The sequence below is a fragment of the Rhinatrema bivittatum genome, chromosome 6 (assembly GCF_901001135.1).
Source record: "Rhinatrema bivittatum chromosome 6, aRhiBiv1.1, whole genome shotgun sequence".
NCBI lineage: Eukaryota > Metazoa > Chordata > Amphibia > Gymnophiona > Rhinatrematidae > Rhinatrema > Rhinatrema bivittatum.
In genome coordinates this window covers 114,179,525-114,201,423 of record NC_042620.1, presented here as the reverse complement: position 1 = coordinate 114,201,423, position 21,899 = coordinate 114,179,525, and the positions used below count along the sequence as shown (strand labels likewise).

Sequence of the window (21,899 nt, the reverse complement as noted above, 5' to 3'; positions counted from 1 at the left end):
GCATTCCTATCCACATTGCAAGGATATATTCCCGCTGCCAACCATAGAAGCTTGTCTACTTGTAGGATATCACTTCTTATACCATTCAGTTTTTGTTATACTCATTGGTTCTCTACCAACCTGAGCGGATGAGCATACAAGATCCTATACTTAATCCTATACCCCCGTGCCACCCCCATATTTTACCATTTTCCTTTGTAATAATATCAAAGCTAGTACGGCTGTTTGTTACTTGAACAACTTACCTCCTAGGTCCCTGTAGCCTTGTTGAACAGTACCCAGCTTTCACTAGCCTGCCAGAACCAACTTTTTTGGTTTCAGGGGAATTTTTACCCTGTGGTACAAACCCAGCTATCTCATGGCCTGCAGTATCACTAGGTTGTGTTTCCTTTTCTGGTCCTTTGCATTGTTCTTATCACCTCTCAACCTCCCATCCCAGTTTCTACCACTGTCAAAAGATATGACAGCAGGTAAGGATCATTTGGCTGAGCTAGTCTGCCCAATTTCATTACTGACACAATGCTATAGACCCCAGTTGATGTCTAGCTATTCCTTCTCATCTTCATAGTAGGGATCCCACACCTACCTATATTCCGTTGCCATTTGTGTCTCCACCATTTCTGTCGGGAGTCCATTCCAAGCATCCACCTTTCCGTAAAGAAATATTTTCTGTTGCTGTTCCTGACTATTCCTCTTGAGCCTCTTGTATTATGATCTCTTGCTTTAGAGCAAGGGTAGGAAATGTCGGTCCTGGAGTGCCACAACCAGGTCTGCTTTTCAGAATATCCACAATGAATATGCATGAGGTATATTTGCATGCACTGCCTCCATTGTAAACAAATATGCATATTTATTGTGGATGTCCTGAAAACCAGACCTGTTTGTGGCATTCCAGGACCAGAGCTGCCTAGCCCTGCTCTAGAGCAATCTTTCCTCTGAAAAGGGCTTGCTTCTTGTGCCTGATTTATACCTTTGAGATATCTGAATGTCTCTGTCATATCCCCCCATTTCTCCTCCTGTAGCATATACATTGTTGCACTTGGGGATGGACCCTTGTCCTGAGGCAGTGGAGAACAGCCTCCTGCTTGGGACCCGGAAGCAACTGCCCCCAGGGGGCGGAGCACTGGAGGAGACAGAGGCTAGGTAGAGCTTCACCACTGGACCGAGGTCCCCCCGGGAGGAGCCCGTAGTAACCCGGGCCGCTTGGACTTAGGTGGGCCATGCAGGGTCTCCTGGGAAGGTGGATGTCCGGTGTGCCCACGGGCAGAAGGGGAGCGAGGTCAGGTTCAAGAAAGGAGGTCCGATGTAACAAGGAGGACTAGAATCGTAGGTGATGACAAGGCAAGGAACAAAGCCAGAATCTAGGGACATGGTCAAGCAGGCAGAGGTCAAAGTCCAAGAGTCGGTCCGAAGAGTAGTCAATGAGCAGAAGTCAGGTTCTGGAGGTCAGACGATTTTTTTTTCCCGATTCATTTTTTTTCCCGATTCGTGCTGCCAAAAAATGACCCATGGAAAAACGACATTTTTCAATGAAGCGCCTGACCCGAAATCCAACCCGACACAGAAAAATTAAGCTCATCTCTACTGACAACAATTTTGGTGGGGAATTCTTCAACCTGGTTAAAGTCTGAGGAGTCTTTTTCATAGACAAAGAAGTAGGTTGAAAGTGACTACATCCAGGAAAGAAGATTGGACTGGAAGTAGCCTGGACAGTGCTGTTGGAACAGTTCCTAAATGGACTAGAGTGGCCTATGGGACAGTGGGTGAGCTGACACTTGGACTTTACTTTGGAAATGGTGATAGAAGTTGCAAAGGCTTGTTATCAGACCCAGACAATGTCTGAGTCATCATGACCCCAGGAGAAACCCATTCTACCTGGCTAAGGGATGTTGGAGTCCAGAGAACAAGAATCCACAACAATGCTTATGTCAAGGACAATCCTGCTTCCTTGCTCCAATAATCAATCAGGAACGGACTTCCATGTTTCAACTTTGGAGAAAGGGGCCATTTTGCCCGATACTGTGCTTACCAGGAAAATGAGTTCATGGACATTAACCTCATGACTTTATATTGTAATTTTGTGGACATTCCCAGTCCGGGAATCTTTACTTTTGAGTTCCCACCGAGATAAATGATTCTCCAACCCAGACATTAATAGACTCTGGGAAGCTTGAAGACACTCATCCAAAAAGAGTTTGTGAAGCAGAGCCAATGACTACAAGAGAACCGTGGGCCTAGCATGCATCCATAGGGACCAGCAGCACTATCCCATAAGCCAAGTCCAGCTAAAGAGCCCAGCTGGCCCGAACAAAATGGAAATGGGAATTCTCCCCTGATTCCCTTACCTCGTAGTGATAGGATGGGATTGCAAGGGTTTCATAAACCTTGGAAGGAGCTCACTTCATGTTTATCTAACCACAAGAAGGGCTTGCCAGGGGAGCAAGAAGCCCAATATCTTGGCTGTACCTTTGGGAAAGGGAAAGTCCACCCACAGGTCTGGAAGGCAGGTGCCAGTCCCACAAACAAAAACTAAAGGGAGAGCTTCCCTAGGTCTTACAGGGTATTACAGAAGGTTTCTACCCAAATATTCAGAGAAAGCCAAACCTCTTATATGGTAGTTGAAGATTAATATCTGAAGAAGGTGCAGTGGTCTCCCAAAACTGGAAAAACCTTCCAGTCTCCAAAAGAGGTCCAGCCTAGAGTAGGGAAGGAAAGCGCCAATGGAGGTTTCCAGAGAAGTGTCTCTAGTGCAGGTAGATGCTCACCCTAAGAAGTGCAAGCTGAGGGGGACAGTATGTGAGGGAGTATATAGGAAACTCCCTTGGAATACCCCTCCTTAGGAACCAACCCCACAAGGGATTCTGAGTCGAGAGAGACTTCCCTCAGTACAGAATGAGTGAAGGCTCAAAAGAGTTAGCAAAGCCCCAGGGAGAAGGCAGGAAGCCTTCATACAAGCTTACTACTTAGGTTTGATGCTTTAAGGTGTGCAGAGGTAAGAAGCCTTTCACTTTTGTAATCTGAATTTGTGTCTGTAAATAAGCTTGTTGTGTGAGAACCAGCCAGAGTCTGCCTCCTCAGGGCCGGTGGAACCACTAGGCGAGCTAGGCCTGTGCCTAGGGCGCCAAGACTTAGGGGGCGCTGTGGCAGGCAGCAGAATTTTGAAAGGATTGCCCTTTCAAAATTCTGCCAGCCTTCGACTCGCCTAGATGGAGACCAAGCACCGAGACTTAGGGGGCGCCGCGGCAGGCAGCCAGCTCCCGACTCACCCTGCCTCCCTGCCAGTGCCACCCTCCCGACAACCCCCTAGTGGTCCAGTGGAAGTCCGGAGAGCGATCTGCCGCTCCCGGGGCCTCGGCTGCCACTAAGCAAAATGGCGCCGGTGGCCTTCAGCCCCTACCATGTGACAGGGGCTACCGGTGCCATTGGTTGACCCCTGTCACATGATAAGGGCTGAAGGCCACCGGCGCCATTTTGCTTAGTGGCAGTTGAGGCCCCGGGAGCGGCAGATCGCTCCCCGGACCTTCGCTGGACCACTCGGGGGGAGGCAGGGTGAGTCGGGAGCTGGCTGCCTGCTGCAGCGCCCCCTAAGTCTCGGCGCCGATCTTCTTTCTGTGAGTGTGTGTGTATATGAGAAAAGAATCTGCCAGTTCCAAAAAATGAAATATGATAATACATATAGCTGAACTTTTGAAAAGCTGGATGAAAGATAAAATGACTGAATTTTAAGCATCCCTCTTCTGGAAAATAAAATTTAACTTAAAGTGGGTAGAGACAAATACTAAAGCAAAACAAATTAAAGTATTTAAAATGTTCATCTCAGCAAAATCACAAATTTAAGATACTGATGCCAGTTGGGGGTTTTTTTTGTTGGTTTTTTTTAAGCATAATTTAAGCATGAAGACTAGAATGGAATCTGAAATGTTTGTTTTTTTTTTTGTTTTTTTTAAGCCTTTAGAAAATGTATATTTTTAAATGACTAAGACTGGAATCTTCCCATTTAAAAGGGAAGCTGACTAAGGATGTCTTTCGGTTCCATATCTCCCACATGAATAATCATATGACTGATAGTTTGAAGAAAGACACTTGCTTTATTGCCTGGAAGCGTAAAACAAGAGAATCTGTACGGTGTGGGTGGCTGTCCCTTGGGAGGACAGAACCGGAAGGAAGGGTGTCATTTCGCCTTTTGATAGGAATGTGGTTTTCTTATTTAACAGTTGGGAGCATCACTTTCACTTTTAGTAAAAGTGAAAAATGCTGCAAGTCTGAAAGCAAGGTGCTTCTGTGAGAGTGTAATATGTATATGAGTCAGGGAGGGTGCTTCTGTATGTGTGTGGTGTATATGTGAGTCAGGGAGGGTGCTTCTGTGCATCAATGTGTATGTGCAAGAGAGATGGAGCATGTTTTTGGCTGGCTTGTGGCTGTGAGAGAGGGCATGTGCGTGATTGAGCCTGTTTGTAAGTGAGATAGAACATGTGTGTGATTGAGAGCTTGTGTGTAAGTGAAATAGAGCATGTGTGTGATTGAAAGCCTGTGTGTAAGTAAGAGAGAGCAAGAGCATGTGTGATTGAGAGAGACTGACCAGAGAGGTGACGTGTGTATATGTGAGAAAGGCTGATCAGGGAGACGACTGGTGTGTGTGTGTGTGTGTGAGAGAGAGACTGGTTGGGGAGATGATTGGTGTGTGAGAGACAGAAACTGGTCCTGAGGGTGTGACTGATGTGTGTGTGCGAGAGAGAGAAGAGACTGGTTGTGGTCCCTAAGGAAGAGGACTGTGAGGACAGCTTCAGCAGCTACTGCTGCTTCTGGTGTGGCCTGAAAGGGAAAGGAGTAGGAGAACTGCTGGAGAGGGTAAGTAAAGGTGGCTTTTTAAGTTCATTTTTCTTGATTGACTACCATTTTAATTATTGGGTAGTATGTGATGTGTCTGCTGTTTGAAATATTTTATTGGTGTTTGGTAAAGCTTTCAAAATTTGCATGACTCTTTAATTATTGGATATTCTATTCATCAGCTGTTTTGAAATTATTTTATTTGTATGATTTTATAATTATGATTAATGATTTATATATCTTTATTTTATTGATTTGTTTCACGAGGAATGGTGAAATTTTTGTTTTTTCATTGTTACACTGTATAGAGTCTGGCGTGATGCGTTTTACAGTTCAGTTTTTGTCTGCACATTTCTATTTATACTTTATGTGGCTTTATTCTGTATTTGGTGAGAGTTTGTGTTCTGCATGCAAAGACTGAGATGAAGCATTCTTTTAGCATGTGGTTTCTCTGTAGGGATCTGTAGTAGCTTGGCCTGTTCTGTTTTCCTGCTAGGAGGTGTATTGATATTTTAGATTTTGGTGTAATATTTGTGGTATTCTTATTCATAGGTAGGGTTGTTATTCTTTGAATGTTGGCAGATAGTACTGTGTTGATACGGGAGGACCATGCCGAAATATATCATAATAGGTATGAGGCCATATGAATTCTAAGATGCAAAGTTTTCTTGTTGGCATCACAACAGTGCATGAAATTATCACAACAACTTGTATATTAATTTTACCTCAGAATGTAATTTTTCATGTAAAATATGTTATAAATGAATAATTTAAAATTGTGTATGGGGAGGGGGCGCCAGACTGTAAGGTTTGCCTAGGGTGCCTAATACCCTTGCACCGGCCCTGTGCCTCCTTCTGTCCTCCTGGCTGTTTCCCAAGCCATGGCCGCTCCCAGTTACCACAGCGGTAACTTCTAATATGGAATCTAACATTGTTTAACCTCAGTGTGGATTACTTTCACTCATGTGCATCACCTTGCACATGTCCACATTAAATTTCAACTGCCATTTGAATGCTCAGTCTTCCAGTCTCACAAGATCCTCCTGCAATTTTTCATAATCCGCTTGTGATTTAACAACTCAGAATAATTTTGTGTCATCTGCAAATCTGATCACTTCACTCATTGTTCTCCTTTCCAGATCATTTGTAAATATATTAAAAAGCATCAGTCCCGGTACATATCCCTGAGGTACTCCACTGTTTACACTTCTCCATTGAGAAAACTGATTATTTAGTCCTACTCTCTGTTTTCTATCTTTTAACCAGTTTTCAATCTGCAATAGGACATTGTCGCATATCTCATGGCTTTTTAATTTTCTCAGGAGTCTCTCATGGGGCACTTTGTCAAATGCCTTCTGAAACTCCAAATATACTACATCCACCAATTCAACATTATCCACATGTTTATTAACCCCTTGAAAAAAATACAGCAGATTGGTGAGGCAAGAGTTCCCTTGAGTAAATCCATGCTGGCTGTGTCCCATTAAACCATGTCTTTCTATATGTTCTGTAATTTTGTTCTTTAGAATAGTTTCCATGATTTTTCTGGGCACTGAAGTCAGACTCACCAGCCTTTAGTTTTCTAAATCACCTTTGGTATTCAATTGAAACTGTAATCTATTTATTTATTTATTTATTTGTTTATTTATATATTTACTTGTGTGTTTTGTAGACCATCATTCCAAAATGAGATCACAATGTTTTACAAAATCAGTGTTCAGATTCCCTTAATGGTTGAGCATTCATGTTATAGGTCAGTGCAAAGGCATATACATATTAGAGGTCATATTTTAACATAATCAAGTTCATCACAATATCAAACACATATTCTAAGTCGATACATTAATAATGAGTACTAGTTAGCTAGTGTGCTATGATGGATTGTAACCTGTAATTTTCAATTCGTTATCAGTCATGATATACTCGGTAAGTTGTCTTTTTACACTTTACATCGGTCAATACTAAATTCTTAATCTATTATCATCATAATAGGTTCTGACAGTGATGTTATTGTCGTGTTGGTATTTACCTTAGGTATGCATTTCGTGTTGGTATTTACCTTAGGTATGCATTTCGAAAGAGCCACATTTTCAGTTCTCGTTTAAAACTCTTTCTTTCTGTAATCTGACGTAGTGACTCTGGAAGAGAGCTCCACAACTTGGGATCCGCTATGGAGAACATTCGGTCTCTTATTTGGGTTAAGTGTGTGCTCCGTTTTGTAGGCACCTTTAAGAAGTCCTTTGTTTTGCGGTCTTAGGGCTCTCTGTGGAGAGTGCGGTTGAAGCGTCCTTCCTATTAAGCATGGGTTAATCTTGTTGATGATATTAAAAATTAGAGTTATTACTTTATAATGAATTCTGGATTGTACGGGAAGCCAGTGCATTGCTATCAGCGAGGGGGTGATGTGGTCAAATTTCCTTGTCCCTAGTAGGAGTCTGGCTGAGGCATTTTGTAGTAACTGTAGTGACTTTAATAGTCCGGAGGGTGGCCCAGGTAATAGGGAGTTGCAGTAATCTTTGTTTGAAAATATTAGTGTTTGTAAAACATTGCTGAAGTCCTCTAATGTTAGTAATGGTTTCAGCCGATGTAGTATTCTCAGCTTGGAATATCCAGTTTTAATTAGTTTAGGAAAACTTGATCAGAATCAAAAGTCACAAAAAGAAGCTCAAACAAGCTTACCGTTGAAGGAACCTCTATCAACCAACATTGACTCTCACCCTTCGATTTCTTCCCTAATCCCTCCCCCCTCTCCCCTCCCCGTTTCCAGTCCCTGCCCTGACACCACCACCCCCCCCCCCTCCCTGCTCACCTCCCCTTGTCTCTTCCTCCCACAGGATATATTATGTTAATAATCGCCTAGGATATATCTCTGTTTAAGTCTCGCTACTCTATGGTTTTTCGTTGATTATTTTATCACTCTCCAGTTGTTATCATTTAAAATCTTTCCTGTCTTCCATCTCCCATGCTTTTCGCTCCCTGTTTAATGTAACTTTACCTTCTACTTAGTTGTTAATTGGTTTCCCCTGTTCTATTGTAAACCGGTACGATAAGACCTCGTCTTGAGTATCGGTATAGTAAAAGAATTTAAATAAGTAAATAAATAAATAAATAAATAAAATAAACAAATCTCTTGATACAATTCAAAGGAAAACTGCAAGTGCCTTAGTTGTCTTTCTCTCTAATCCTTGAATGGAAAAGAATGAAACAATTCTTTGGGTGGGTAGGAATTTGGTAGTAAAAGATTTCTCCCAACAAAAATAAAAAATATCCAAACTCCTCAAAATCAACTTTCTCTTCTGGCAAATGTAGTCCCTACTTAGATTAGATGCAAGGCAAAGCAGCACCCTATCCTATTCACCTCAGGCAGGGGTGACATCTCTCCTGAGTTGGGAGCAAATCAAGGAAGAAAAAACAGCTTTCTCAAGAGAAAACAAAAACTCACCCTCTTCTCTTCTTCTTTCTCAAGGAGCAGTCTCTTCTAGGTCCCTAGCAAGAACAGAGTCCTAATCACTCAGAGCTGCAGGATGTGGGGCCTACAAGAGTCCACTGACAAAATCATGACTTCTCTCCTTACAAAAACCAAAGCTACAACCACAATCTGCCCATGCTCAGCCTTGGGGGTTTGTTTTTGTTTTTTTACTTCTGAGCTGATCAATCCCAGCACCCTGGGCAAGGGAAAAACTTTAGAGTTGGTCTAAAACAGGGGTGTTCACCCAGGTCTTTGCCCCCAGCCGGTCAGGTTTGCAAGATATCTTTAATGAATATACATGAGATTTATTTGCACTGCCTCCTATCTATGAAATATTTCTCATGCATACTTGTAGCCTAGCCTTGCCTTTCTGTTTCCAGCTATAGAAGTTTTGTATTTTTTGAAGTCTTCTCACTGTTTTTTTCCATTCCCTTTTTGGGATGGGTCTCAGGGGTATAAATTGCTCCTTGAGCATGTGCAAAGGGACTTTCTGTTTACAAAGTGGATTGATCTGGAGGTGTTTGAAAGGAGTTTGAAAGGATTGCATTCCAGGTATTCACTTTTGCACCCAGTTAACAGCAAAGGGTAAGGATCTGTGAGGATACGTTTTAAGAAGAAATTTTGGAGATATCTATTTCTGAACAAAGGGATTTTTCCATTCTGCCTTTGTTTGGATGCTAGTTGTTGAAGAGAACTACCCTTCCCTCCAAGGTGAAGGTATTTGGAAGAGGACACTGGTTCAGTTAAATCAAGGAGAAGAACAAAGATCGCACATGGACAAAGAAACCACAGCTTTGTTGGCATGATTTTCATTTTACTGTCCATGATTTTTGTTATCTTATTCTGGATCATTATTTTTAAGTTAAAGTAAATATTTTTTTAGTTAACACCATACTTGGACTCTGTGCTTTATTTACTCATTCCTTTGTCCTTTGAGAAGACCAGGCTTGTGAGTATATACTGAGAGTTTAATGCCAGAGAGTCTGTTACCCACTATGACACCAGGGGCCCAGGAAGTTGAACCTCCCACTGTCGGATGAACTTGGCATTCCCAGAGGCTTGTGTGAGACATGTTTGAGAGAAAAAGAGGTCCAGGAAGTTGAAGTACAGCCCCAGAAGCTTTGTGAGCCCTTTTATTCAATGCACCCCATGAAGGGGGATGGTTACATTATGATGCCCGAACAGGGACCTGCTGGTACACCATAGCGGAGGAATTCAATGAAAATCCTGGAATTTTTGTGTGTTTGTGTGGACTTAGATGATTTTTCAAAGAATTTTTCAGTTTCAAAAAAATAGCAATTTTCCTGCCCAAATGAGAAGAAGACAGTGGGTTCACACCAAATCGCAAAGAGAAAAAGGATGATAGTATGAGCAAGACTTGGAGCCAAGTGTCATAGCTCAAGTATCCATGGAAGTTCCCAGGATAGAGGTTGCACCACCCAGGCACAAGGAGAGTGTGTGCTTGTGTGTAAATGCCTCCACCCTAGATGAGAAAGATTAAGACGAGTCAGAGTGTTGACTTAGTCATTAATCCAAGATCCAACTGTTGGGTGTTACAGAATTGAAGAACCATATCAGATTTTCCTACAGCTTGAGTAGGAGATGTACCTCAGCCCCGCACCTGGAGGAGGGATGACTTATGATATCAGGAGAATCCCTGAGCAGTTTGACCAGTAAGATATTTAGCAGTGTTCCTACCCAGTACGGAGGGCCTGTGCCTGAAGGAGTGAGGCTCTTCTATCATTGAGGATGCCTACAGCTATCGCTAGTAGGATGTACAATTGTGGCCACAGTATAAGTGCCAAATATTGCACATTTCAACGACCACACCTTGTGGCTTATAATGTTGCCAGTGTTGTGCAATGATGTTCTTGGAGGCAGATGCAAGTGCTAGAGTAGAAGGAATGAATTTTGAAGCAGCGCTGTGAGTGTACTCTTGAGTGATAGTTGAGAATAGAGTTAGTTCGGTCTGAAGTGTTAAGATGGAGATCAGTGGGAAGAGTAGTGGAGCATCTGTGAGCATGGAGCATCAGGAACTGGAGGGTCAAATCCCCAAATAAGTCCCACGGCCGACAGCGAACGTGTATTCAAGTTGCCCGCAATACCATTACCCGCTCTGACAGAGGCTCTGGACATACTAGTGGAGGAAAACATTGAAGAGAGCCCTAAGCCCATGGAAGATGTTGGTGGTGGGGCTGCAGAACTGTCCTGAGCTGAGTTTGTTGATGTTGCTGAATGAGTAATACGAGGAGCGCAAGGAGAGAGGGGCCAATCTGTGCTGCAGAGGCTGCAAATTCCAGCTAGGTCTCAGGGTGCCACCTGATGCCAACCCAAATTGCCCATGCAGGGACAGGGAGAATTTATACCGCATTCCTCTGGTGAAAATTCCACAGACTCCCAGAATTCACTGAGGGGAAGTTGTACAGTAATGTTGCCAACTATGATTCCTGAATATGACGGTCAGTACGGCCATTGCCAGGAGAAGATTTGTAATAATAATCCCTTATAGCAATGTATTAGTTCGCAGTCCAGATGATGTTAGAATTATGCTGGAGGTGCTTATTTGAGTTTCCTGCAGGAGGAGGCCAAAGACAGTTATCATCTGCATATAGTGATCATTTCAGAAGGCCTATTGTCATCCTTTGGTAATACATCGTTGCCCAGCAGTGGACCTGTGGGGTTAGTAGACAGCAACATATTAGACTACCCCATCACCTAAGAAGTGCGGGACCAATCGTGGACTGTCCATAACACTGTAAAACATGGGCAGACCTTGAAGAGGGCTTTGCAAGAGGAGAGAAAGGTTTGGCAAAAAATAAGAGCTCTCTTCAGCTTGTATTATCTCTACATACCAGTATGTGTCGTTAACTACATTGAGAGACATCATGAAGAAGGGATCCTAGAAAATGCAGATAAATGCATTATCAAAGATAAACTGACAAAAACTTTGTGAGAAGTCATCCATATTACTCCTCTGCATTTGCAAAGAAGATCAGAGATATGAAAGTAGGATGCAACATGTACAAGAACATGGTGTAGTACCATTGGTGGGATGACTGGATTGATACAGCTCAGATCAAGTGCCAGTTGCCAAATGGTGCATTGTCAAGAAACCCCATTCACCATGTCCCTCTCCCTCCTGTTAATGAAGACTACAAGGGGGATGACTGAATTTTTTCATTCTGCCAAAGTGCACTTCAGAACGTTTGTTTTCTAATACAATTGTGATTGAGTTTAATGTTTGAAGAGGTACATTTGTTATGCCTTGTTATAAATAGCCTTTGTGGGAGGGTATGTTTTCCTTGTATTCTCTTACAGATATTTACAACTGTCAACCCCAGTCTACAAGCAACTGGCAACCTAGCTAATCAAGAGCCACCAAAGACAGTGATCTAAAACTGAGATGTCTGCTGCTATAATGTGGACTAAAGAGTTATAGTTATCCCATATTTAAAGGTAGCAATGTTGATTATGTTAAAAAAATATGACAAATTGACAAATGGTGCCAACTTATGAGTTTAGAGACTTGGTTGTTTGAATAGGGTGATTTAAAATTTAGGGATAAGCTGTAGAGTATTATGTTGCTATACATCATGGTGCAGTTAATACCTGTTTGTTGTTGACTAATATAAGTTAGTTAATATAAAAAAAAAGTTTAAAATACCATAAAAATAGAAAAAACTATTGAAAAATTATATAAAATAAAAGGTGTTCAGTATATTTATTTGTAACCCCTTATTTTACTATGCATGGTTACCATTATGTGGTTTGAGGTTGCCAGAGAAGTTTGGAGCTAGGACTTAATGGTTTGGTTCAGATTTTTCCACAGTGTGAAATATTGTTTTAATATGGGTGTATTTTTACCATCGTTGCAGAATTATTTTGGTATATATTTTCCACTTCTTCTCCTAAGTGGTAAAAATTTGATGATGGTCCCTACCACCATAAGCTTATCTATAATGCTACAAAAGGAGTATTATTCTTCTCACGGGGAATAAAAGTACCTGCTTATATGAGAGCGAGAGAGAAAGATTATATAGAAACCAATATGTAACTCTCTATTCATAGCACTGTAAGAGGGAGCACTTTTAACTCGATGTGGGGTTGGGGGAGGTAGATTTGGCGGGGGGGGGGGGGGGGGGTTACATTCAAGGAGTACGAACAGCAAAGTTGACAACCCTGAAGGTTTTCTGCTGTTTGAATCTATGAAAGGTACAAGAGGAGTTGATTTGTACAATGCTCTCTCTGAAGCTAGGTAGTTTTGATATGTTCATATGTCTGGTGAAAGTTCCACAGACTCCTGGAATTCACTGTAAACCCCCCCCCCCCCCCCAAACCTACCCTCGCCCAAATGCCACACAGAGTTAAAAGTGCTCCCTTTTACACAGCACAACCTTTTTTTTTTTTTTTTTTAATTGCGGGCACTATTTCTGCTATAAATATAGCATTTTGATAAATCTAGGGGTCAGTGACCTCCCTAAAGGATCACATTGATGGTTGATTGAAAAGTATTTTTCAGTCTTTTTCTGTAGATGGTTCCCTGCCTTGCAGGTATGGGACAGTTCCACTGATGGGATAGGGTCATCCAAATCAGTGGATCTCCCTGTATCTGGGTTGGTGGAAGAGGCTTTAGTGTGCCTGTTCTCAGAATATTTGTCTGAATCTTCTCATGGGTAGTCACTGCTGCCATGCCATAGTTTTCTAACTTATTGCTGCTTATCCTGAGGATACTTTTTTTTTTTTACCAGATAATTTAAATGGTGGTCCCAGCTGCCATAAAATGGTTTACATAGTTTAAGGGATGGTCCCTGTCATTCCAAGTTTCTATTGGTGAAGGGTGTAGAGAAGTGATAACTGTGTTCTTCCCCAAGGAGAACAGAAATCAGTTTGTGTATTTTGTGATGTGGTATGTTTAAGTGCTATTCCATTTCATCATGCTAGTAATAGTGTTTTTCCTTGGGTTTTGAGTTCTCCCAAGTTGACCTGGAGGTTATTACACCTGCATTAAGTGAATGTCTTATTTATGTCTTGTGTGATATGTATTCCTGCTAGAAAGAAAAACCGAATCATTATCCAGCTTCACATTCTTTTTTGTTGTTATTGTTGTTGAGCTGGAGGAGAGATGTAGCCTGGCTTTGCCTTTCCTACTAATAATATTCCAGTTTCTAACTATTGGGTTTCTGCATTTTTTGGGTCCTCTCCCTGCTTTTCTCCATCCCCTTTTTGGGGATAGGTCTCAGGGGTATAAAATGTCCCTTGAGCATGTGCAAAGCCTCTTTCTGCTTTCTTAGCGGATTGATCAGGAGGTCTTTCTGTTCACTGATGGATTAATCTGGCAGTTGTTGAGCGGTGTGAGTTTTTGAAAGGATTTGGAACTTCACTCAAAAAGGGTCTCCTGGGAGTCTTGGTCTCTTGAACCTTGTCGCGAAGTCGGCGATCGATCCTTGTTGCCAGTTTCACTAGTTCAGCCAAGGTCTCAGGCCTCTCACAAGCGGCGAGTTCGTCTTTTAGATGGGAGTTCAGTCCTTCAAAGAAGAGGGTCTTCAGGCATCTCGGATCCCAGGATAATTCAGACACCAGCATCAAATTCAACAGCGAAGTCAGCTAGTGGTTTGTTCCCTTGCTTCAGGTGAACCAAAGAATATCCTGCCGTGGTATACCGGGCAGGATCATGAAAACTGACTTGAACAGTTCGAGAAATCCTTCAAGGTCATGAAGGATCGGATCCTCGTGCTCCCACAGCGAAGAGGCCCAAGACAATGCTCGTCCATCTAGATACGACAGGATATAGGTAGTCTTGGCATAGGCTGTGTGAAAGTGGCCAGGTTGTAATGCAAAGTGCATGGGCATCTCCAAACTTTTCCCAAGAAGCGGGGTAGGAGCTGCTAGAGGCACAGTAGTCTTGACCGTCACTTCAGATGGTTTAGCTTCTTTACCTGAGGTGGAAGGCGGGTTCACATGTGTGTGCAGTAGATTAAATGCAGCGGTAAGTCTCTCCATCGCAGTCTGCTGTTTGGAGATCCGCTTGGCCAGGCCTGGAATGGCCTGCAACGCAGTGAGCTGAGCTGGATCCATGGAGTTAGCAATCTGTATGGTTACATGTGTTTTGGTGGATCCTTGGGTGCTGTGAAGATGACCACGCCCATGGGGAGGAGCCCCGTGAGGAGCCACAGTATTGGGCTAGACTCGTACACGCAAAACACAAATAGTTCTTTATTTAGACAGCTTGAAGAGAGCCACCAGGTGGCAGTAGTGAGGCAGTCCGTAGTTGCAGTCTCAGGGACCTCGGCAGAGGGAGCCCTTCTCTCCTAGATGACGTCAGGAGGTTCCGCAGCAGGTCTCCCAGCGAGGAGATACTGTGGATGATATAGACTGAGAGTTAGAGTACTCACTAGGTGTTTGCTGTAGCTGTGCGATTCCACCAGGTATGTTGTAGATGGTACAGGCACCGAGGCAGGGAGAGCAGGCCCTCAAGGAGCGAGTACCTGTTCCCTGTAAGGCACCTGAAATAAAGCAGAGGGCCCCCGAGGAGCGGGTACCAAGGTTAGCGATTACCCCGAAGGGCAGAGAGAGAGAGCTTCCTGTGGCAGCACGGAAGCGGCAGAGTAGCGTAGTCAAGAACGGATTCGAGTCCTTGCTAACTCAACGAGCTAGCAAATTAGTGAAGGTAATATACCCAGATGGCATGACGGTCAGCATGAGGGAACGCCCTCGAGGTTCGCGCCAAGGGTGGTACAAAGACGTGGGTTGCCCGTGCACCCTAGTAGGTACCTGGGAGGAGCAATGGCGGGAGGCTGCACTATAACTGTTCTGGGGACGCCAGAGAGGTCAGCTTGTAAATGCAGCAGTAGCCATCTTTCCCAGGTAAGTGGGAGGAGCCGTGAATAAGGTGAGGCAAACGGGGCGAAGCCGTCTAGGACCGATGGACGCAACAAAAGGTGGGGGGGAGGGAACAGGGAAAGCCATCGGGGCTCCCCTAGGTCTCGGCACACGCAAGGTGCACAAGTGTGCACCCCCTTGCGCGCATCGACCCTGGATTTTATATAAAATCTACCCCCACGCGTAGGTACTAAAATCTGGCCCTATACTTGGACCGTGCTTTATTTACTGGTGCTTTTGTTCTTTGAGTGGAACAGCCTTATGAGTTTATACTGACCAGTATGAGAGAATGTGGTGAAAGTTTAATGCCAGAGACTCTGTTACCCACTTTGAAACCAGGGGCCCAGGAATTTGAAACTCCCATGCCAGATGAACTCAGCATTCCCAGAGTCTTGTGTGAGACATGTTTGAGAGAAGACAAGGTCCAGGAAGTTGAAGTACAGCCCCAGAAACTGTATGACTGCCTTTATTCAGTGCACCCCATGAATGGGGGGAGGGGCTACATATTCATTAGCGATATCCTGAAAACCCAACAGGCTAAGGGGGACCCGAGAACCAGTTTGAGCACCCATGGTCTAAAAAATGCCAAAGTTATCCATAAAGTTAAGCAAGGGAAAAATAAGGGATAAGGAAATAAAGTACCCCTTGCATTTATTCCCCTTGCTAAACCTTCTTCCACTAATCATGTAAACCTATGTACTTAAGGGAACCAACACACCATCCCTTAAACTCAAACAGTATTAGCACATCACATTGCTCAGTTTTCGCAAACAGGCCGAAGCAATTCAGTGCCTTCAGCCTAGTGCACATCTTGCCATGCGGTTGGTCGCGCGTTTTGGACGTGCTACAATAACTCCTCATGCAATAATGGGATTAGCATGCCCAAAATGTGCATTCAAACCAGCGCATAGCTAATAGTGCACACAACATGTAAATGCCATGTAGATGAGGCTATTAGATATTACCTTCTATGCAAAAAATTACCGTGTGCGCTCAAGGCACACGGTTTTACTCCCAAGTATTAACGCCAACCCTGGAGCTGATGTTAAGTCTTGAGGCACCCCCAAGCCTCCACAAAAAAGAAGAAAATACTGCTTTTCTGTAGTCACATGGTAGGAGCACTGGATGGCCCGCACTGATAGCCCCTGTCACATGGTAAGGGCAAAGGGCCATCGGCGCCATTTTGATTAGTGGCAGCCGACGGCCCGAGAGTGGGAGATCGCTCCCAGGACCCCCGCTGGACCACCAGGTACTTTAAAAAAGTTTGAGAGGGGGGTTGGGAGAGTGGGGGATTTGAAATAATTAAATGTAAAGGGGCAGGGTGGGTTTGGGGGTTATTTTTGAGTGCCTTTTTTTCCCGCCCCTCCCCCTAAAATGATAAGAGAACCCCACAAAATTAATCGTGGGGTTTCCTATCACTATCGGGGACCCCCCGATATCTGACAAGATTGAAAATATTGTCCGATATTTTCAATCGTCAGATAAACAATTCACATCCCTAATACACACACACAGTTGGTACCAATCCTTCTCTCATACACACACAAACACTATCCCCTTCCCCCTCATTCCCTTCTCTCTCTCACACATATATCCCCCCAGCCAATCTTCACTCAGCCCCCCCTCTCCTCCACTAAATGATCCCCCTTCTCTCTACTTGCTCCAGGCTCACCCTCTCTCATCCTGTTCCGTGCATGCTGCCTGGGAGATGAGGGGCTGTTCTCTGTTAATTGAATGTGATGGACCCTATGGTCTTGTCACCATTAAGATCTGGTTGAGCCCTGAGTTTAGCTGAAAAAAGAAGGTTAGCACAGAGGGAGGTGCCATTTGGATGCAGCTCCTCATTCTGTGGAGTCTGGAATGGCCGTCCGCTTGGAAGTCTATTTAGGAGCTCTCCACAGAGAGCTCGAGAGGCAGTCCTTTTCTGTTAGCACAGAGTGCAGAGGTGGTAGGAGTTCAATTTTTGTTGTTTTATAGGCCCAGTCAGTAAAGGCAGGTTAACCCAGGTTGTTGGTCGTGACCAGTGTCGGGAGGGTTTTCCTTTCAGTCTACTCACTAGCTGGTTGGGATAAGCCTCTGGGTTGCTTATGAGGGTTTTGAGATTTTTCATGGTGGGAGCCTTGTGAGACATCTGGGCCTTTCTTGGGCACAGGAATTGGGGAACCCTGTGTTTGGGATGCCCAGGCATAGGGAAGACCCTGCCCTCCATAACTTTGGTGAGGAAGGGAGTGACAGTGACCTGCTGCAAGAACAACTCCGCTGTTAATATCAGTTTTGGGGGAAAGAGCACTTTCATTAGAAGATCCAGGAGGAAGGTTTTGGCTGCCCCTTCCTTCCTGCTAGAAGCAAGAGAACTGCTTATTTCATCACAGATCCAGAGAGAATACTAAAGACACTGGGTAAGATCAAGGATATCCCGAAGGTCTGCTAGCCATGAGTAAAGAAAAATAACATCACTGGGTACACCCATCCGGTGTTCACTGCCCTGGGGAGAGAAAGAGAGGATTTACTCTCTGTGCCATAGACTTTGCTATTTTTATCAGCTTGGAAGGGGTTTTGACCATCCTAAAGACCCAACCCAAATGGGAGCTCCACTTTATCTTAATCCAAGAGAGTGGGTGGTTTTCCCCTGCACAGAAAGAGGGAAGAGACTGTAAAGGAATTGAAGAGAGATTTCTGTGGCGCTACAGTTGAGTTTTGTGACATTTACCATCAGTACTTAACAGTAAAGCCTTTTATTTTGGACACTAATCAAGTGGCTCCAGAGTACTTGCCGTCCCCACATCAGAGACCAACGTCCTCCCCAGGGGAAACACAAGGGAATGTGTAAGAAAACCACCCCAGTTGCATCGGGACCTGAAAGGACTCCTTTCTTCCCCCAGTCTAGGGGAATCCACATCTTGGGAAGTAAAGGAGGTATAAGAGCTAGTCAGGGTTCCTTCTCCATAGACTATAAATAATTGTATGGCCTCACATGTGCTGGACTTGCCCACCAGGGTGGGGTTACATGAGATTATGTGCAGCTGAAAGGCAGCAAATCTTCAGCCAGCCTGCTGCCCCCAGATTTCTGCCACCCTAGACCCATGCCTAGTGTGCCTATTGACGACATATCCAAGCCCGGCTGACCCAGAAAACAGATGATTGTAAACTAGCTTTTATACCTGTTTTGTGTGTTCCTGGAGCTTTCAGTTCTCCTTTCTCTTCCTTTTCAGACTGACGAGCAACCCCTTATCTGGTAGGCTTACTTGTAAACCCTTTGGAAGCAAGCAGAAGTCAATGGGAAAAGAACTCAGCAGGCTCAGTTTTGATTCACGCTCTATAACAAATGCATTTTTTTTTTAACTTTTGTGCACAATACTAGCATGAGCATACTCCCAGGGACATTTTTTTTATTGCAACTACGCTAAATCTTATTGCATCACCCACAGGGAAAGGGAACTTTATTTTCAAACATCCTGCATAACTTGTGCTGCAAATACGTGCATGAGTTAACATCAATTTTCAAAGCAGACTTGCAAGCATTTATAAATTTAACATTACATAGCCATAAATGACAAAGTAAAGGCAAATTAAGGAAAAATATTTCTACAATAGAAATAATAAAACAGAATAAAAAAAAGAAAATAACAAAAATACATTGCCTTAGTCCACAGTAAGAGCGGAAGGAGATACAGGCATTAAGGGAGTGAAATAAGAAGAAATCAAAAACAAAAGGCTTAACTTGCTACAAAGTCGAGAGTCATAATATTATTGAACGCCGACTAAAGATACTGAAGTTGGAGACTTCTTCTGATCTAGGAAAAAATGTAAATGTTCAGGAAGAAGGAAATATATCTATTACCAACATAAGTTATAATGCATTTACAAGGGTATCTAAGCAAAAATGTTGCTCCCAATGACAGAACTTTCTGACGCATAGCGAGAAATAATTTCCTTCTTTCTTGAGTGGATTTATCTATATCCGGATAAATCCAAATGCATTTCCCATAAAAGAGAATATGAGCTTTACGAAAGTAAAATTTCCAAATCATATTTAAATCTTGCTCAAAAACAAAAGAAACCAATAGAGTCTCTCTTTCTTCAACCAAACTCTCCAACCCCTAGATTCATCAAAATGCATTAACAACATATTCTATGTTGTTAATGCATTTTGATGCAACATATTGATGCTTCACATCAGTAGTGCAGTAAACTTATCATACCCTCCAATAATCCCTATTTTTTGTATCTTGTGCTGAGAGAGAGACTACCTACAAGACTCTCATAGTAATGAAGTATTTTTATCTCTATAGGAGGGCCATCTAATAGGCTGAAGTGAGGTGGTGGTGGTTTAGTGTTTAGGGGCCAGTTTCTCATGTAGAGTGAGACGTACGAACAGCACAGTACACCTTGGTGAAGATTTGAAGTCATTAGGGGTGAGGAAAGTCTCACAAAGATGAAATTTCTACTATGTTCTCTCAACCTAGCTTGATGGACTCTATAGCAGGTACCATCAAGCTAGGGTGAGATAATATAGTACAAAATGTCATCTATAGGAGGGCCAAGTTATGCAGGATGTTTGAAAATAAAGTTACCTTTCCCTGTGGGTGATGCAATAAGATTTAGTGTAGTTGCAGTAAAAAAAATGCCCCTGGGAGTATGCTCATGCTAGTCGAGAGTCATAATATTATTGAACGTCGACTAAAGATACTGAAGTTGGAGACTTCTTCTGATCTAGAGATATAAATACTTCACTACTATGTGGGTCTTGTAGGTAATGTCTCTCTCTCTCTCTCTCATATTATGGGACTGATCCCACCCCTCCCAAAAAAACTTGAATGAAGTATTTTTTCAGGGTTTCATTAGCTGAAACCCTTGATAATTTAGGAAAGTTAAGAAAATGCAAGTTCAGATGCCTAGAGAAATTTTCAAGCTATTCAATTTTCTTGTGAATAGCATTCTTGCCTTGTATTAAAGCAGTGTTTGCACTGAATATTTTGAACTTGCTTTTCTATATTAGTCACCCTTAAATTGATCTCTTGGAACTTTTGAGAGTGAACCTCTCTAACTTCCGAAACTGTTTTCACCAACAGCCAATGTCCGAAGCACAATTGGAAATAGCTGAGTCCACACGAACTAAAACAGACCACAAAGGGTCTAAAGTAACTTCAGGAGGCCTTACTAAGGGCCTCCAGCACTGCTCTCTACATCAATGGCAGGGGGGGGGGGGAATTAGAACTAAAAAGTTACCAATAAGGGCCCTGACCTCAGCAGTCAAAGTACAGATAAGTATGAGAAAAATAAGTGTGAAAGCTTGCTGGGCAGACTGGATGGGCCGTTTGGTCTTCTTCTGCCGTCATTTCTATATGTTTCGATGTAAAGAAGAACTCAAAGGAAAAGATCCGTCTCGAACTGCAGCATCTCTTGGGGAGGTATAGGATTGCGATATCTCCCCAAATCCTCCACAACTGCTGGTAGCTGTAACAGCTGGGTCTGCTCTGCCGACAGCCCCTCCCACCATGGTAACAGTTGCATCATTCTCCTGCGACGACCTCACCACCGCATTATTAGAGGAACCTAGCTGAGGTGGAGGAAAGTGTTCAGGAGGGCTAAGGGTAACATCCAATGGGTTTATACAATGTACTCTCGCCCTAGCTTGATGCACTCTCTACCTAGCTACTATCAAGCTAGGGCGAGAGTACATTGTATAAATCTCATCTTTGTGTACCTTTCCTCATTCCAAATCATATCAAATCTTCACTGATATGTACTGTGCTGTTCGTAGCTCTGACCGTGCGTGTAAAACTTCCCCAAACCCTAGACCACCACCAAAACCTCACCTCAAGTTACTAGTTGACCCTCTTACAGTAGTTTAAATAGATGACTAATATCTGTGCCACTCCAGAGACTCCATCTCCTTCACCCTCTCCCCCTCCAACCCCCCCTGCCCAAAATAGGACTTGCAATAAATATCACAAATCCCCATAACATCAGGAAAAAGGTGTAGTCATGATGTGTTATGCTATCACACACAACATTAACCATCCCTCATTTTCATAAGCTCCTCCCTTTTGACTAAAATTTAAAAATTTGCATACACATCTCATGATGCGTTAAATAACGCATGTGTTATGGCGTTATCATGGGAGTTAGGGCCCTAACACCTGTGATAAGGCTGTAGCACAATTTGATGAATGACCCTGTAAGTGTCATTCATCAAATGAGGACTGATTTAAGAACTACTGCTATAAGTAACTGGTTCCTATGTAATTTTGTAACACAACTGATGTATGTGCTAAAATTCCCTATTATATATATTTAAAGCTTATAATCTTTGCAGTTTGTGGTTGTTTTTTTTATGTAACAAAGTTTTTGGTCTGTACTTATGCCCTTTCTATAAAAGTTGTTATAATGATTGAATTCCTTTTTTATCTTTTTCATTGCTGTAAGCTAAAGAACAATAACACACTGACCGATGTTCTGAAAACATATTATTAAAGTGCTCACCATGTTTTCTTTTTATTTTCTAGGTAGATGAGTTTTTACAAAATCTTGTAAACTTTGACAAAGAACACATCCCAGATGTTACAGTTAAGACTATAAAAAAAGATTATCTTAGTGACCCTGAATTCAACCCAGAATTTGTACGCACAAAATCCTCTGCTGCTGCTGGACTCTGTGCTTGGGTTACTAATATTATTAGATTTCATGAGGTAAGAATTAAAAATTATTTATTGGCATATTG

At 43.0% G+C, this 21,899-nt stretch overlaps 1 protein-coding gene across 2 annotated transcripts in view; it reads left to right on the top strand.

Annotated features, from left to right (window-relative positions):
• The window catches only part of LOC115093684 (dynein heavy chain 11, axonemal-like), a 586,171-nt gene that overhangs the window by 394,961 nt on the left and 169,311 nt on the right, over positions 1 to 21,899 (top strand). For both annotated transcript variants that reach the window (XM_029605802.1, XM_029605803.1), the window contains one exon: positions 21,685 to 21,867. In XM_029605802.1, coding sequence (XP_029461662.1) covers positions 21,685 to 21,867 — 183 coding nt within the window. The remainder of the gene's footprint in view (positions 1 to 21,684; positions 21,868 to 21,899) is intronic.